The sequence below is a fragment of the Haemorhous mexicanus genome, chromosome Z (assembly GCF_027477595.1).
Source record: "Haemorhous mexicanus isolate bHaeMex1 chromosome Z, bHaeMex1.pri, whole genome shotgun sequence".
In the NCBI taxonomy this organism is placed as follows: Eukaryota; Metazoa; Chordata; class Aves; order Passeriformes; family Fringillidae; genus Haemorhous; species Haemorhous mexicanus.
This window is the reverse complement of record NC_082381.1, coordinates 67353991-67369698: the sequence shown is the minus strand read 5'-3', so window position 1 is coordinate 67369698 and position 15708 is coordinate 67353991. Positions and strand designations below refer to the sequence as shown.

Here is a 15708-nt window from a genome sequence, read left to right as displayed (position 1 = left end):
TCTTGACTCTTTATGTACATTGTGAAGTGCTGTGTCTCATTGTCAGCGTGGCTGCTGAAACTACAGAGGTGTGAGACGTTCTGGGTGTGCCATCAAGCACATAGCATAGAGAACACCCGCCTGCTGATGGCCGCCTGTGTGTTGTGAAATTTACCTAAGTCTGGCAGTGGTAGCTCTCAAACTCACTACTGTTTTACTATTTACTTTGACTTCTTGGGATTTATCATTTTCTATCATTTATCCTTTGGGCCTGATGGAGTTACCAGCAGCATTTTATACTTTGTGTGCTGTTAGTATCTTGCATACATTGGGCCTGAAAATAGTAGAGTGACTCCAACAGAGATTTTACAGGCAAATAAAATTATTGTGACAGCTTTTGAAAAGCGGCTGTGTTTGGCAGAAGCACAGAGGTGATTCTCTGCTTACACGGGAATCACTAATGCTTTCCTAAAACAGCCCACAGAACTAAAGGATAGACGTTTTTTCCCTTTGTTGGACAGTGGAACTGTATTTAAACTGCCTCAAGCACTGACTAACTGCCTTAAGTGAAAAAAAAATATACTGGTGTGCTGTTCTTTAAAGGATGTAAATTTCTTTTTCCGTTTGCCAAAGTGTCTACAAAAATAACTAATTTTCCTCATTCTTGTAAAGGCCAGCCCCATTCTGGCTTGCTGCAGTCAGGAGTCATCAGCTGCTATGTCATGTACCTCACTTTCTCAGCACTATCCAGCAAACCACCAGAAACAAGTAAGTTATCTAATGCTTTATGTAAATGCTTTTAAACATGTTGTGTATTAAAAGCAATAATTTAGCAGACCTGGATTAGCAGACTCAGGGATATAGAAGTTTGGTCTTTGGTCTTCACAGAAAACATTGCAAATGGTACAAACAAATCTGTGCACCCAAAAGACTGTGCAATTGGCACTCTCCCTGGGTGTTAAATGCTTTGGTCTAGGGGCACTTTACTTACCTTGGGTGAGGTGCATCTGTTGTACCATTTCCTATGAATGAATTTCCCAAAGCCTTGTAGTCGATTCCTCCTATGACAAGTACACGTTTGCATGATACTGACTGTGGCAAAATACATCATGTGTGAGGTCATGTGAGAGGAAAGGGTTGGAACAAGTGGCTCTTGGATTCCTCTGGAAGAAGCTGGGTGATCAGCTCCATCCAAAAGTTTACAAGGTCCAGTTAGTATGTGCTGGCCATCAAAGTGGATACTAATATGACACTTTTTTCTCCTAGAATTAGTCAGCTGGGTAGGCCTGGACTCCTAATGCAGCAAAAACTTGAGTACCACTTGTATTTAGTTTTGAGAGGAAATATTCAAAGAATGGACTCAGAGTTATGTCTCAGAATTATGTGGCAGCTGACATGATGCTGTTCTTCAGCAGAGTTTTTGAACTCCACTTGCCTTTCAGCCACTAGTATTGCAGTTCAGGAGTATGGAACTCGCTAGTGTTTCAAGTTCTTGACACAGCAAAACCAGAGCAAGACTTTACAGCACAGCTCAAACTTTCCTTTACCCAAATGAATGTCAGATTCATATGTTTGCATTGGAAGCATTCTTTTCACTTAGAGATTTTCCTGGTTTGAGTTAGTACACCCTTTCTTTATTATTGCCCAGCTTTTAAGTGTTCAATAGCTGAGACAACAATAGCTAGAGGAAAATAAGTCCAATGACAGGTAGGAAAAGTTTATACAGACAGCTCTCAAAAAGAAAGGGGAGAGGTGGGGGAAAAAATCTGTCATACTTGTGTAGGTACAGACATACACACAGGAGTATTCTAGAGTTAGGAAGTATACCAGACAGTATTTAGGTGTAAAATTTAATTATGGAACTTTAGCCATGTTTTGAGTGAATATAAAGTTAAATTTAGAAGGAATCTGAGTTACTCAAAAGTCTGTCCACAGTGTAAAAAGAAGGGGAAGAAAGTAATATGTGGAATTAAATAATATGCCTTATGTTGCTTCATGCTTGTCACAAACAAAGTCTTCAGCAGTTAAGTGAATGTTCTAATTCTAGTATATATTGCAAGTGTGGTTGTTGAATTTGTCCATTTGTGTGGTTGTTGAGTTTATTGCATCAAGCACACTCTCAGACCTCCTCTTCCCATGCCTGAGAATTTTCACAGTTGTCATCTGCTCTCAGAGGTGCTCCTTCTTCGCCTGTGTGATAAGGACTCCACATGTCCTTGTCAGCTTTCACAGTGGCATGTGCTAGAGAATGTGTGAGGTGCTGGTACTTACTGTGGGGTCTCAGCCCTGTTACTCAGGTTTGCCATGAACTTACCTAACATTGATTTGGCTGAGAACAGGGCAGCTACTGACCACCTTTTTTTACTGTGTATGGATTTCATGGTTGTCCTCAAGGCACCCTTCCTGTCAAGGAGATTTCTGGTCTGAGGTCTGTACTGTCTTGGTTTTATATGGTTTTGTAGCCTTGGGTGAAGTGTTGGCAGGCTTCCAACTTCCTATTTCTCAGTTCACAAAACAGTTGTTTTTCTCCTTGTTTGTCTGTTGCGGTCAGACAGGAAATTTTAGTACCCTACTAAGTTGCATTTTTGTTTTGTCTGAAACACAGAGTCTGCCAGGTCAGATTTGCCAGATTTTTTCTCTGTGATCTTTCTAAGAGATAGAAACAACTGAAATTTATCTACCTACTGTCAGATAATAAAAATTCTATTAAAGCCTTCAGTCTGGAGACTGTTTCAAAATTGAATGAAATGAGCTCTGCAAACTGTTCTTTTTGTTTGTTTGTGAAGTCCTGGATGAAAACAACCGGAATATCACAATCTGTGTACCTGAATTCAGTCAAGGCCTGCACAGAGATGAAAACCTGGTTACTGGCTTGGGTACTACCATTCTATTTGGCTGCATTTTATATTCCTGGTAAGTCTGGGAGTTTGCAGTTACCTTTCTGTAAATGCAATGTTGTGGTCCAAAGAGTGAAGGCTTATAGCAGGCCTCATGCAAAGTCACAGAGAAGTGTGTGATAAAGCTGAGCTGGAAGGCTTGTATTTTCCTCAGCTTCAGAATTTTAGACATTTTAGCTAAAAATGTTCAACAAGATAATACAACTTTTGAAACAAATATATCTCATTAAAATCAAATAGGGCAATTTATCTAGAGGCAGAGGGAAAGAAATTCCACCTGTCCATGATCCCAAGTAATCTCAGTGTTAAACTCTAAAACTCTATACAGTTACATTCACCTGAAAAATCTATCTGAAATTTTTGTAGCTCCTGGCAGAGGCTATGACTGTCTTTGAAAGTCTTTAAAACAAATAAACTGTTGGGAGGGTTTAGGGTTTTCTTTGAACAAATGATGAGCACAGTGTTGCCATCAGGATTTGCCATTGATCTGCTCTAAATAAAACCCTTTTTGTGCCTGTGCGGCTCACCTTTGATGCTCATCTTATATTAATTATTGCAGCTCACTTCAGTGAATTAAGTTATGCTCCAGGGCAGGGAGTTGCCGGTGATTGAAAATTGGTGTGTCATTTATTTTGGCTGTGCAGCTTTCCAGGAGACAGCACTGCCTGTCTGCTTCAGATTTTTGAGCAGGTTCTGCTGCTGAATCAGTCCACTTCAAAATTCACATTCAGAAACTCCTTCATATTTTTGTGAAGTGAAAACAAGAGACTTACTCTTCTTTTTATCAAATACACGTGTTCCATTTTGTTCTGATACAAAATGTATAAATATGGATATCATGGATCTAGTTCACATCAGAAGGGCACTTACAGTGCATCAGGGAGGTGTTTCAGCACACAGACAATATTCTTGTAGCCTGCCATTGAACTGTACCATGTAGCTGGGGAGGTAAGAATACCTTCGGGGGTTGTTTTGAAGCATTGCTTGCCAAGGCTCAGTGTGTACACCAAGGCTTCCTGTGGATAATGGGAAGTTTGCATTTCACATCCTAAAAGGGCAGGACAGGGCAAGAAGTGTTTCCTGTCAGAAGAAATTAGAAAGGATTCCCCCACAGATAACTGCAGTCATGCAAGAAAGTAATTTCTCAGAGCTGGTACACTGACAACAGTTACTGGTAATTTACTTTTGAAAACTGACTGCCAGAAACCCGTGAGTTTGCTGGCAAAACCTTTACAGAAATGCTGAGCCAAAGTGATGGCTGTGAACTGAGTATAAATGCACTGGTTGTGCACAGCAGGGGAGGTCTCTTCTGGCTTGCAAATTGGAGCACTTAGATTTTGCTGCTGTCAGATGGTGAATTCATCACCTTTCTGGAGTGACCTACTTTTAAGCTCATGATTCAGTCTGAGCTGGCTAGTGGCCGTCTGCCAGGCTGGTTTCTACCTAGTGCAGGACAAGCTTTTCACATACCTAGTGCCTGAAGATAGAATCCAGGCAAATGCTTGGATGCAGAGGCTGAGACGTGGGAGTAGATTATTTATGTTTGCTCTGATGTTGAAGAGTTGCCCTGTTGGGGCTATAGTTACGCCCAGGGCTTTGACACTGTCTTCTTTTCCTCCTAGTTTGACCTCGACAACACGTGCAAGCTCAGAGGCACTGAGAGGAATATATGCAACAGCTGAAACCGAAGTGAGTCTTGCTTCTTCACACAGGATCTTTGTGTAGACTTCCCCCATGCTTTTATTGCTGTTGTTTGTGTGGCCAATAATCTGAAAAGAGAAGCTATTCTTGGTAGCATGTATGTTATGTGGCTCTGGATATGGACTCATCAGAACATTTATCCACACTAGCCCTTCTGTAGGTCTCGCTGGTCCTGTGGAGGTGCCTTTATGTACTGAAGCTATTTGCTGCTCTTGAAGTTTATTCAGCATCCTGCAGACTTCCTGTAAATCTTGTGTTTGACATGAACTCATGTCCTCACATTTAAGGGAAAAGTGTGCTGGAAAGCTACCAGAAGAAAAAGTGGAGGTGTTCTTGAACATTTTCAGTCCTGGTTGCCTTTGTTCTCATAGCAACTAAGATCCCAACTTCTTATCTCTTATTTTTATTTCCCTACATAAGTAGTTCCTTTATTTTTGCCTATAATTTAATCTCTGATTGTATTTCTTGTCCCTGTTTCAGCTGTACAAGTTTTTTCGTTCCACCTACCAATTACTTTGGCTTCCTTGTCCTGGGAAGATCCAGAAAACTCTGGGAAATCAGTGGGGTTTTTCTAAGTAACAGTTTCCCCTTGCTTAGGCTTGCTAGTGGTGCTCTTCAAATATATGTGTTTATTTGGAAGATAAGTCTCCATCCCTAGCTGTCTCTGCGTTGGTGTTCCGTGCATCTGCAGTTTTAGCTTCTATTTCACAAGTCTTCAATCAGAGTGTGAGAGTTCAAAAACACAGAGGTATCTGCTGAGGCCTTTGGGGTTTGCTGGGCGTGGGGAATCACAAGACATTCCAGTGTGGGACTGCCAGGGTGCCGGGGCACTTCCCTGTGGCACTTCCCTGTGGCAGGATGCTGTGGCGGGACAGGGGCAGTGCCAGCCCAGCCCTCGCTGCCAGCTGGGCACAGACGGAGCACAGACCTGGCATGGCCTGCCTTAGGCCTTCCTGCCCTGTGCTGAGGGACAGGATGGGCAGCACTGCAGAGAAAACAGCTGCCTTTCGTGCCCCTGCACCTCCTCTTCCAGCTGTGCTCCAGAGGAGGCCTCTGCCAGAGGTGTGGCTCTGTGCCCCGTGGAGGAGCAGTGGAAGACTGGGAGCTATGGCACGGCATGGGGCTGGGATGTGGCCCCTCACCGGGAAGGTCCATCTCGTCAGCCAGAGTACTTGCCCACTGGATTAGTTCTGGATTGTTGGGCTTTAAATAGTGTAGAAGAGGCACTAAATGTCAATATAAAGCAAGGACTGCTGAAGAGCACTGCACTCTGATTGCCTCCAGCCCTGAGAGGGTTTGTCAGCTTGGGGGGAGGCAGCTGAGTGTTAGGGGTTGGGGCGGGTGTGCCAGCGTTGCTAATTCCAGTCTGTCCCCGGGCTAAATTACTACTGGTTAAAATGTTGAAGGGAACCCTGGTGCTTGCTTCAGAATGTGAGTACAGCCCCAGCATAAGGCAGGCTGGCACTGCAGGTGAGACTTGGCACAACAAGAGTAGAAAGAGGTAGAGAATAAGGAATTTAGGTCTCGGAGAGTCTTTTGAGAAAGAATGAGCTTTTTGGCTTTCCTTGAGTTTATGAACCCACTAAGTACAGGTAATCAGGGATATGTGGGGTGAACCTCCCACTTGATGTTTGTGCTGGACATTTTGCTTCAAATACCCATTGTCTGGGAAAGCATGTAACCAGGGGATAAGCTATATCCCTGCATCAGGGGATAAGCTATAACACAAAGTTTAGAAGTGCAAAGCATAAATGTTTATTCGTGTGTATGTTGTGTCCCAAGCAAACTGGAGCACCCCAAATGTGGTTTCACACAAGAATGTTCTACCCTTCAGGCATTCAGGTGCAGCATGATTTGACTAATCACTGGCACCCACACCATCGTTACTAATCATAATAAAACTTTGCAAAGCAATTATATTTCTGCAGCAGTCTTGCTGCTTATCAGTTGATCCAGACATCCTTTAAGTCAGTCTTGAGACAGCTACTTATCTATGATGCTGCTATGGTTTCAAAGGTGTTTTAGAGGCTCTAGGATGCTGGCCTTACCTTGGCTGTCCAGGGCCATTTTTATCCTTCATGGACAGCTCTAAGTTTCCAAGAAGCAATGTCCTTTTTTCCAGGACTGGGCAGTCCTTTAGTTTGTTTTACTTAAGCGTGAGCAATACCAAAGTCTCCAGTAAAATTCCAGTGCCTCATTACATTGTACAGTATGCTGTGAACTGATACAAATAAACAAAGTTAACACGCTTTCATGGTATAAAGACTGATAGATGTAATAGGAAAGTGAATTTTCCAGCCAGGGTTCATTGTCTTAGTTAGACCACAAGCAAAAGAAATCCCAGAGAAGGATACTGTGAATACGAATAACACTTGTGATGCACTACAGAAAGTGCTTTTACTGGTGCAGGAAATTCTCTTATATTTGTTTATTGGATAGTCAGCACCTTTTCTCCATTTACATTACTGTTCAACACAGAAAGTGTAAATTTCAGCTCTTCTTGTGCTCATTCTGGCTGTATTTCAGCAAAATCTTGCAAAGAGAAGTACTTTTCACGCTGGTACAGTTGTAATTTCCAACCTATGCATCAGAACTTGAAAAGCTCCTTATACTTTCATCTTAGTACAGAAATGTCCTAAAAAGCACATCTAAATAGATAAGTCCACTAAATATGAATGTACTTTATTGTAGCTTTTCCACCATTTTTCATAATTATTTGAATCTGTGTTGAACCTAGAGTTATGTAAAATGGGTAGAGTAATTTTTAAAGACTGGCTCACTTCTTCAAATTTACTGAGCAGGTTTTCCCAAAGCTTGGCAGCTGCTGCTCTGAGCTACTGAGCAAATCCTAATTTAAGTTTTGTGCCAGTTGGAAATACAAACCAGACTTTTCTAAATCGGTGTCTGCAGTTTAGACATAACAGACCTTCCTTCCCCAGCGGTTCTGCTTTGCTGTAGCACAGGTTCTTACCCCCTTCCTCTTGTCTGTTCCACAGGTAGCTCGTTGCTGCTTTTGCTGTGTACCTGACGGAGATGGTAATTATGTTTTCTCTGCACAATTTACCATATTTGTGGCTTGTGGACCAGAGCTGAGAGAGTAAGGACACAGCTGTGGATGGAGGGCTGCTCATACCCTCATTTAGGAGAGTACTGAATGCAAACTGAAGCAGATGAAGTGCTCCAAGTTAGGCTACAGAGAGAAGCAAGAGATGTCACAACACCATTTCAAAAATATTAGGAATACTAGGCTAGTTAATAATTCTTTAAAGTACATTTCATTCCTGCAATATACAAAGAGTAATCTCTGTTTTTGGCATGCCTGTGAGTGTAACTGGCTGCTGGACTTCTGGCTCAGCAGCTCTGCAAGGGCTGCAGTTGAGGAGTGAGATAGGGAGGGAGTGTTCTATTTGCAGACCTGGTACAATCAGGATTATCAGCTTGGACTTGCCAGAAAAATATTGCACAGGTAGAGCAGTTTAAATGTTCTCAATGCTCAACATCTACTCAGTAAACCAGGAAGCTGTTACAAGGCAGGATTTCAGTTTTAGTCCAGTTTTTCAGTCAGGGTTTAGGCCCATGCCCCGCGGATGAGAAAATGTTTGTGTTACTCTGTGTCAATCACGCTTTCCCAAATCACACCATAGATGTTTTGCTGTGTTCTCTGTGAAGCCAGCTGCTGTTTTCAGTTCTCACTACAAAACTTTCTTGTTTCCTGTCTCTTACAGCTGATGCTGAAGACCATGTTGAAAAAAGGGGAGGCCAGACTGTGGTTTATGATGAAAAGAAGGGCACAGTGTACAGTTATGCCTACTTCCACTTTGTTTTCTTCCTGGCTTCTCTCTATGTGATGATGACAGTAACTCATTGGTTCCAGTAAGTGTATTTCTTTAATGTGTTTCTTTAGTTCTGACAAATTAACGTCTCTGTGTTGAGAGGGAAGATGTGAATGGGAAGTTCTGCTGTGTGGGTGTTTCCAGTCCTTATGGTAGAAGTTTGAAGAGATGTTACAAGTCTTTCTTGGGCATTCTTGAGCAAGATCTTGCTCTATAAAGGGCTGCTCTCCCTTGCTTCCTCCATGGTTTAACCTAGTTAAAGTCTTTTGTGTCCTTCTATTTTTTTTTTTTCCTTAACAGTTATGAAAGTGCTCAGATTGAAAAGTTCTTCACTGGAACCTGGTCTATCTTCTGGATTAAGATGGTCTCCTGTTGGGTTTGTGTCTGTCTGTACTTATGGACTCTTATTGCTCCACTCTGTTGCCCAACCAGAGAGTTCTCAGTGTGAACAGTCTAAAGGTCATTTTAAGTTTTTCTCTTTTTTTTTTTTTTTTTTCTCTTTTTTTTGGAATGAGGAAACACCAATTACCCACTTATCATAATGTACCGGTTATTACCTTTTTAGTCAGACTAAACAAGTGATTGAAGACATTTTTTGCCATTTTTTATTATCATGAACAAGCATTGCCTAAGGGAACAAATCTGTTTTGAAGCTTTACAATGCTTATGTGTGGTGTGTGGAATACACAGTTGTTGCATAAACTGGAATAAGTGAAATACTCTTCAAATAACTGACAATCTTTCTCTGGCTTCATTGACAAGAAAAGAAAAACTCATGGTGCAGATGGTATCTTCTTACTTCCCAGGAATGTTTGGTATCTTCCAGCAAATATGCATTAATTCCTTTTTATACTCTTTCATTAACTGTTTCTTTTACAGTTTGCAGTGATAATTTGGACTGCTGTTTTGTACAGCATATAATTCTTGTAAGTAGTATCCAGATAATTTTTTTTTCCAAAACCGTATCTAAATACTTCTGTAGAAGTAAGAGAATATATAAAATTTGACTGCCAAAGCATCTACTAAAAATGATCTAAGTATTAAATATATTAAGTTATTTTATACCTAGATTGAGAAAAGAATGTACCAATGATAGTAAAGTATTTATTCTATTATTACTTTAAAGGCACTTGGATATTTTATGCAATTCAGATTTAACCCAGTTAATAACTGAAGGGGAGTTCTACACACAATTTCTCAAACTGAATTTCGTCCAATTTTGCTTTGCCAGGTCACTTAAAAATTGAGTGTACTGCATGGGGATGTAAGATAAGGTACATTCTTTATTTACATTGTTTGCTGTTGAGAAAATGGTAGTTAAGGGAGCACTGCCCTTTGCTGTTAAATTTGGAAGTGGGGTGCTCATTTACTTCTCTGCCCTCCTGTTTCAGCTTGTCTCTAAAAGTCTCCCAGCCCTTCAGCTGTGTTTCCATGATCAGTTTTATAATATTTTAGATGCATTGTGTTGGTTGGAAAGTATTTTCTCTCACTGCTATATTTTTATACTCCTCTGTTAGTATTACTTTTTCTGTTGGGATGGGAGTTAGCCAGCCAGTGTATTAATGGAGACAGAAATTCTCTTGTAGATCTCCAGTTCCAAACACTGGAGTAAGCAGTCAGAAAAGCAAAACCAGAGGACACAAATACAACAAGCAGCTGCCTTAGCACAAATGACTTGATGATATTAAACCCTGCCTTGTCACCTTTTTTCAAATTAATTTAGGCAGATGATTTGGTGGTAAAACAACAGCTCAGATGCCCTGAATGCTGAAAAACATTGAACCCCCATATTTATCTGCATTCTGGTGGGATGAATTTATGACTTGAGCTAGTCCTGGTGGTTTTTGTCTTCTCTCACCCAACATGTGTATTCACACACATGTACAGTGTAAAATATCAACCAATTAGCAGCTCTCTTTTAAAAAAAAAGTATGATTGAGCCTTAAATCTTCATCCACTGCTTTCTGCAAGTCAGAGAAAAGCACAACATGGATGCCAATGGGCTGGGCAAAAGATCTGCATGCCTTAGTTGTTCTGTTGTAATAATTAATGGCTAATGCCCACCTGGTGAGTAATCTTAACATATTGGATCTTGATTCTTGTCTTGTTTTCATTGCCATTTTTAGCTGCCTTGTTGTTATGGTATCCCAGGGCTTCTGATCTGTTTGGAGCTTTCTAGGGATGTGATTTTCCCCACCCTGTGCACTGTTACCTGAAACAAAATCTTCAGGTCTGCAGTCCTGTCTACTTATGCCACCTATCCCAGTGATTAGAGCCTCAAAATACACATCCTGAGATCTAAGGGAAGGAGGAGTCTGTCCAGCAGTGACTGCCTTGGTGTTCTTCTTGTTTGCACCTAGAGTTAAAAATAGCAGTTGAAGCTGGGCTTTGACACTGAGTTAGAAGAGCAACAAATAGCTCTGTACAGGGAGGCAGGTTTTTCTCTTTCCCTTTGCTTCTGCTGGGAGGTTCTGATCCTGCCAAGAGCTCTGCTAGCATGGGGACCTTCAGAACATTTCTGCCTGCATTTAGAGTCTTGTTACGCAGCTGAAGTAGGCCTTTATTAATGCTTTTTCAATCCAGAAGCATTTATCTGTCCAATCTCTAAGATGAGAGCTTGTGGGCTGTGCAATGATGACTCATAGTTGTCCCACCTCACTCACAGCAGCAATTCTGACAAACAGTTTTGATCCAGTGCTGTAGTTGTGTGAAATAGTCCAGCCTCATGCCTTGCCTGATCCTTAGAGGCATGCAAGATTTGCCTTCTAGTGCCATATATGTTGTACTATGAGAAAGCAAGCTTGGTTTGGGTTTGTTTCTTTGTTTGTTTTGGTGTTGGTTTGTTGGTTTTTTTGGGTTTTTTTTCCCCTAAATTAGCCATGGTTTTTGTAACAGAACAATCAGGGAAAGGAGCTTTACGGAGGAAGGCACACACTATGCCAAGTTATTGAGCAGGGAAAGGTTTCTGTTGTCTGGCTCTCATAGCAGGCATCCCAGTCACAAATGTGGGTGATCTTAATCCTGAACTTAGTCCTTGGATGTTCTTGTTTACAGAAACACTTACCTTGTATTTGTATCGGGGCTTTCTGCACTTCCTTGTGCTGTTTTTTTTTCAGTTTGCATTTAGGGAAATAGGTTTTGCACAGAGGAAACAAGGCTGTAAAAAGTCCACAGTGAGGCATGAATCCATTCTTCTTACACAGCACTCACCTCACTGAGCTGCTCCTTTGTCCTTCCCTACTACTAACTATTGTCCTTAAGCATGTAGATCTGCAGGTATACACAGAGTGGGAATAGGGCAGTGCCTGTTTACACAGTTTTGCCTACTTTGAGCAAATTTTTTTGGGGGAAACCCCCAAAAATAAATAACTTTGAGGGCCTGTATGTCCATGGTGTCCCAGATCCGGCTGTGGACTCCCAGGCCTTTCTAAGGAATCAGTAACTAGTAGCACTTGGGTGTGCAAATACTCTAGTTCCTCACCAAGACAAGGCTTCCTGCTGGCCAGGCAAATGTTACAGCCTTAGTGTTTGCTGTAAAATCTGTACTGTGAACTCCCATGTGCAACTACAGAATAAAATCCTCGGCTCAGGTCAAGGAATCAAATTCCAGCCCATAGATTCCAAACAGTTCACACAAATGGGCTTTAAAAAAAACTTGTTAAGAAGTGCCTTCATACCTACTGCTGTGATAACTATTAATTCAGGTGGCACTAGAACTGGAAAACCTGGACTGAGCCTGTGACTGGGTCATGCTGCCTTGTAGCTTACACCAGTGTGTACAAGGCACAATCAGACCCTGAGTGCACATGGAAGACCAAACAATCTGTGCTTGACAAACCTTTGGGGATAAGACTGCTTCAGGTATTACTGTGCAGTGGAAAATTAAGTGGGAAAACTCACAAGTAGCCTGATGCTTTTGTAAATAAATAATTTTTGTTTTTACATTTAAGCTGTAAACAGTTAACTTTCTCTCCCCACACGTGAAAGTGCAGGTGGCTGTCTGCTGAGGCAGGTCACGGCACAGTGTCTGTCCTGCCTTGTACCATGTTTGTTCATTGAATTTGTTCCCAGACGTAAGCGGTGCAGCACTTCTGGCTCCTAGTGGTTTTGGGCTGTGTGAAGAGAGAAAGCTTGCATAGACAGCAAGACCAGAGAACATGTCCTGTACTAAATTTCCTCTATTTAAATTTGAACTGATGCTATCTTTAGTAGACTTTTGGAGGAACAGACAGTGTTGACAGAAGTCCTGCTGGGAAGGTGAAACAATTTTATTGGCTTTTTTTCTACTTTGTCACATTTGCCATCATAAAGTTTATATGGGACTTCACTGCTGCACCATCATCTGAGACTGGAACAATTTTACTTTTCTTGGTGAAGGCAACCAAGAGCCACAGTCATGAGCGGTTCTTGTTTGGGGTAAAATAAGTGGGACACACTCGGAGAGCAGGTGTCTGAATCCGAGTGACTGGACTAACAAATGAGATGATAAAACTTTACTAGGGATGTGCGCAAAGCAGATGGGTGTGCTCATTTGCTGTTGGCCCCACAGTTCCTCAAAGTGTATGGGCAGCCCTCGCAGCTGAGCTCCACTGCAGCCGCACATCGAAGGTATTGCATGTTTGTGATACTCTCAGCTTTCTCCTTCAAGCATTTCCCTGAGGTTCAAACAGCTTGTACACGCCCAGCCAATGTGGTAAATCCTGCCTGGGTTGGGCTGCTTTCCTCTGAAATGTAGAAATTCAGTGTAGCTAGTGTCTGTGTAGTCCAGAGAGAGGGTTTGTCACCTCACAGAATCATAAACACTGCATGTCTATTTATTTATTTATTTTGTGTTTTGGCACCTTTTTACAAGTCTCTAAGTGCTTTGAGATTATAAATTATGCATGTGTAATAGCTTTGTCAGCTACTGCTGCAGCCATTTCTGGGCTAGAACATTGCTATTAGTGAAGCAACCATTGCACTTGTGAAAAAGCTGGTTTTTAACAGTTCTTTGGCTTTGGAAAGATTGCATGAGAAAAATTTGGGTACTTAAGATAGTGCTGCTTGAATCTTGGCTAGCAGCCTACAGTATCATGGGCATCTCTGAACAGATCAGCAACAGAGTAATCCATTGACTGTTCTTAAACTGTGCTGTACAGATTTTATAAACTGCTAGGCTTTTCTCCTAAGCTGATGAAGCAAAATACCACAAGACCATACCCTTGTGGCTAGATGAATTGAGATTATCCACAGCTAAAATTTTGCTATCATTTTCCTTCTGGGCTTTAGAAGCAATGTCTTTTGCTTGGAGGCTGTATCTCCTTGTTTTACTTGCCTTTTTCTCCTTGGATTTGTTTTTTAAAGGCACTGTAAATCTCCTTCATTCCCAGACAACCTGCTGCCTGTCAAATGGGATGTCTTTGGTGCTAGAAACTAGCAAAGACCTCTTTGCCAAGTCTTACTGGTCCTTTCCTTTTCATAGCAGGGACAGCCTGCAGCATTGAAGCAGAGTCAAGGATCAGTTTACTACATGGATCAGTTTTTCTCTGTGACAGCTGCTTCTTTGTTTTCCAAAGTGGCCTACAAGCTTTTGTGGGAGGGAAACACATAATGAACACTATGACATTTTACTTGTGTTTCTAGTTTTGTAAACAGTAGTTAAAATTCAGTGTTTCACGTGACTGTACAAGTGAATGCCAGGGGTCAAGTGCTTAGAAAGCTTTAGCTTTTTTTACTCAGAACAGGATACATAGCTTGGGAACTGGTGTGTCTCTGCATTTTCTACATCCTCATGGCAGAGTGCCCAGGTCCCCCAGGATGGGGATGTAGACATGCTGTAGAGAGTTTGAAGCAGCAGCTTTGAGAGACTGGCATGATGACTGCTTTCTAATGCCCAAGGAAATTCTGTAGGTTTCGGGTAGGCCTTAAATCCCATTTGTTCAGGGGTTTTTATCAGATCTGGATTTGATTCTTTCCACACCTGTTCAATAATGTTTTTAAAAAGTTAGGATTTATTTCAGATACAAGCCACGTTGGCTTCCCCTCTGCCTGCCAGTCCCTGATAGTTCCCAGGGTGTAGTGTACAGACATTTTCACAGACTTGTTCAGAGCCACATTCATCAGCTTTGAAACCACTCCAGCAGCCTAAAGCTTCCAGGGCTTTTGCTCACCAGAGCTGCAGGGTGCAGCACTGCAGCCATGCTTTTGCCAAAGAAGCCTCAGCATGAAGCCAAGAAGAAAGTGCAAAGCCAAGAATTTTGCAAAACTAAGGGGAAGTAATGGATCATTGGACATACCATAGCTTTAGTTTTCCTCTTACTGATACAAGTCCAGGTGCTTAGATGTCCTTTGGACGTCCATGCAAACTTAAAAGTGCGGAGAATTAACTTCCAGATAAAATCATTCTACTTGTAATATACAAGCTGAGAAAAGATTTACTAGGAACATATGGGTTCAGTGTCTGCTTTTTGTTCACCACTGATGTGTGGTGTTCAGTCTCATATATGCCATGTTCAAAAACTGGATGCGAAATAGTTGTCAAAATATAAACACATTTTCTTAATGGTGAGGGGATTTTAATTAGTCTTTTTAAGGTTCTTAATATCTCAAGGGAACTTTTTGGTGTGTATGTGTGGTTTTATTTTATTAAGCTGTAGCCCAGTGAAGTGGAAGTTTGCTAGTTTATTTAACTTTTTTGCAAATGTTGTGGTCTTTAGTAACTGTAAGTTTGACTTTTAAGGATTGGTAAAGATTCCAGAATTGTAAGATCTTACTTGTAAAATAGTCAACAGCTTTGCCTTTTTAGCATGTTAATGGTTTTTATGGACACTTCCTTTTGTATACTGAGTGAATGTATTGTTTTAGATTTAATGTTTAATGGACCAATAAAATTTTTCTTACATTTGAAATTCATTGTTGTGATACATTAAATTTTCAAAATCAGTTCATTCTAGAAGAAACTCATGAAATAATCTAAATATATGAGCTATGCAGTTACCAAACTAGTAAAAGTGAATTGGTTGATCTTTTATTTTCACTAAATTTCAATGTTGTTTAACAAAAAAATGCTGCTCTGTGGAATATTAGAGGCTTTCAATGTCCATGTTGTTTCTGTATTTCTCTGATGTGGGATACTGGATGATGGCAGACTGCACAGATTTGTCTGTGGCATCTGTTCCGTACAATCCAGCTCCCTGAGATGTGTAAGATACCTTCGCAGTGCAAACAAAATCTCTTCAAGGCTGATGTAGCACTGAAGCACTGCACAGCTGTTTGAGATGCAGGTCTCCGATTTTTTTTTCTTTTTTTCCCTCCTCACT

General features: G+C 41.2%; 1 protein-coding gene across 1 annotated transcript in view; it reads left to right on the top strand.

Moving 5' to 3' along the window:
• The window catches only part of SERINC5 (serine incorporator 5), a 40241-nt gene extending 24944 nt beyond the window's left edge, over window positions 1-15297 (top strand). The window contains exons 7-12 of the mRNA XM_059837162.1: window positions 652-747; window positions 2766-2892; window positions 4499-4565; window positions 7574-7613; window positions 8303-8450; window positions 8711-15297. Coding sequence (XP_059693145.1) covers window positions 652-747; window positions 2766-2892; window positions 4499-4565; window positions 7574-7613; window positions 8303-8450; window positions 8711-8858 — 626 coding nt within the window. The 3' untranslated portion in view covers window positions 8859-15297. The remainder of the gene's footprint in view (window positions 1-651; window positions 748-2765; window positions 2893-4498; window positions 4566-7573; window positions 7614-8302; window positions 8451-8710) is intronic.
• The last annotated feature ends 411 nt before the right edge of the window (window positions 15298-15708 follow it).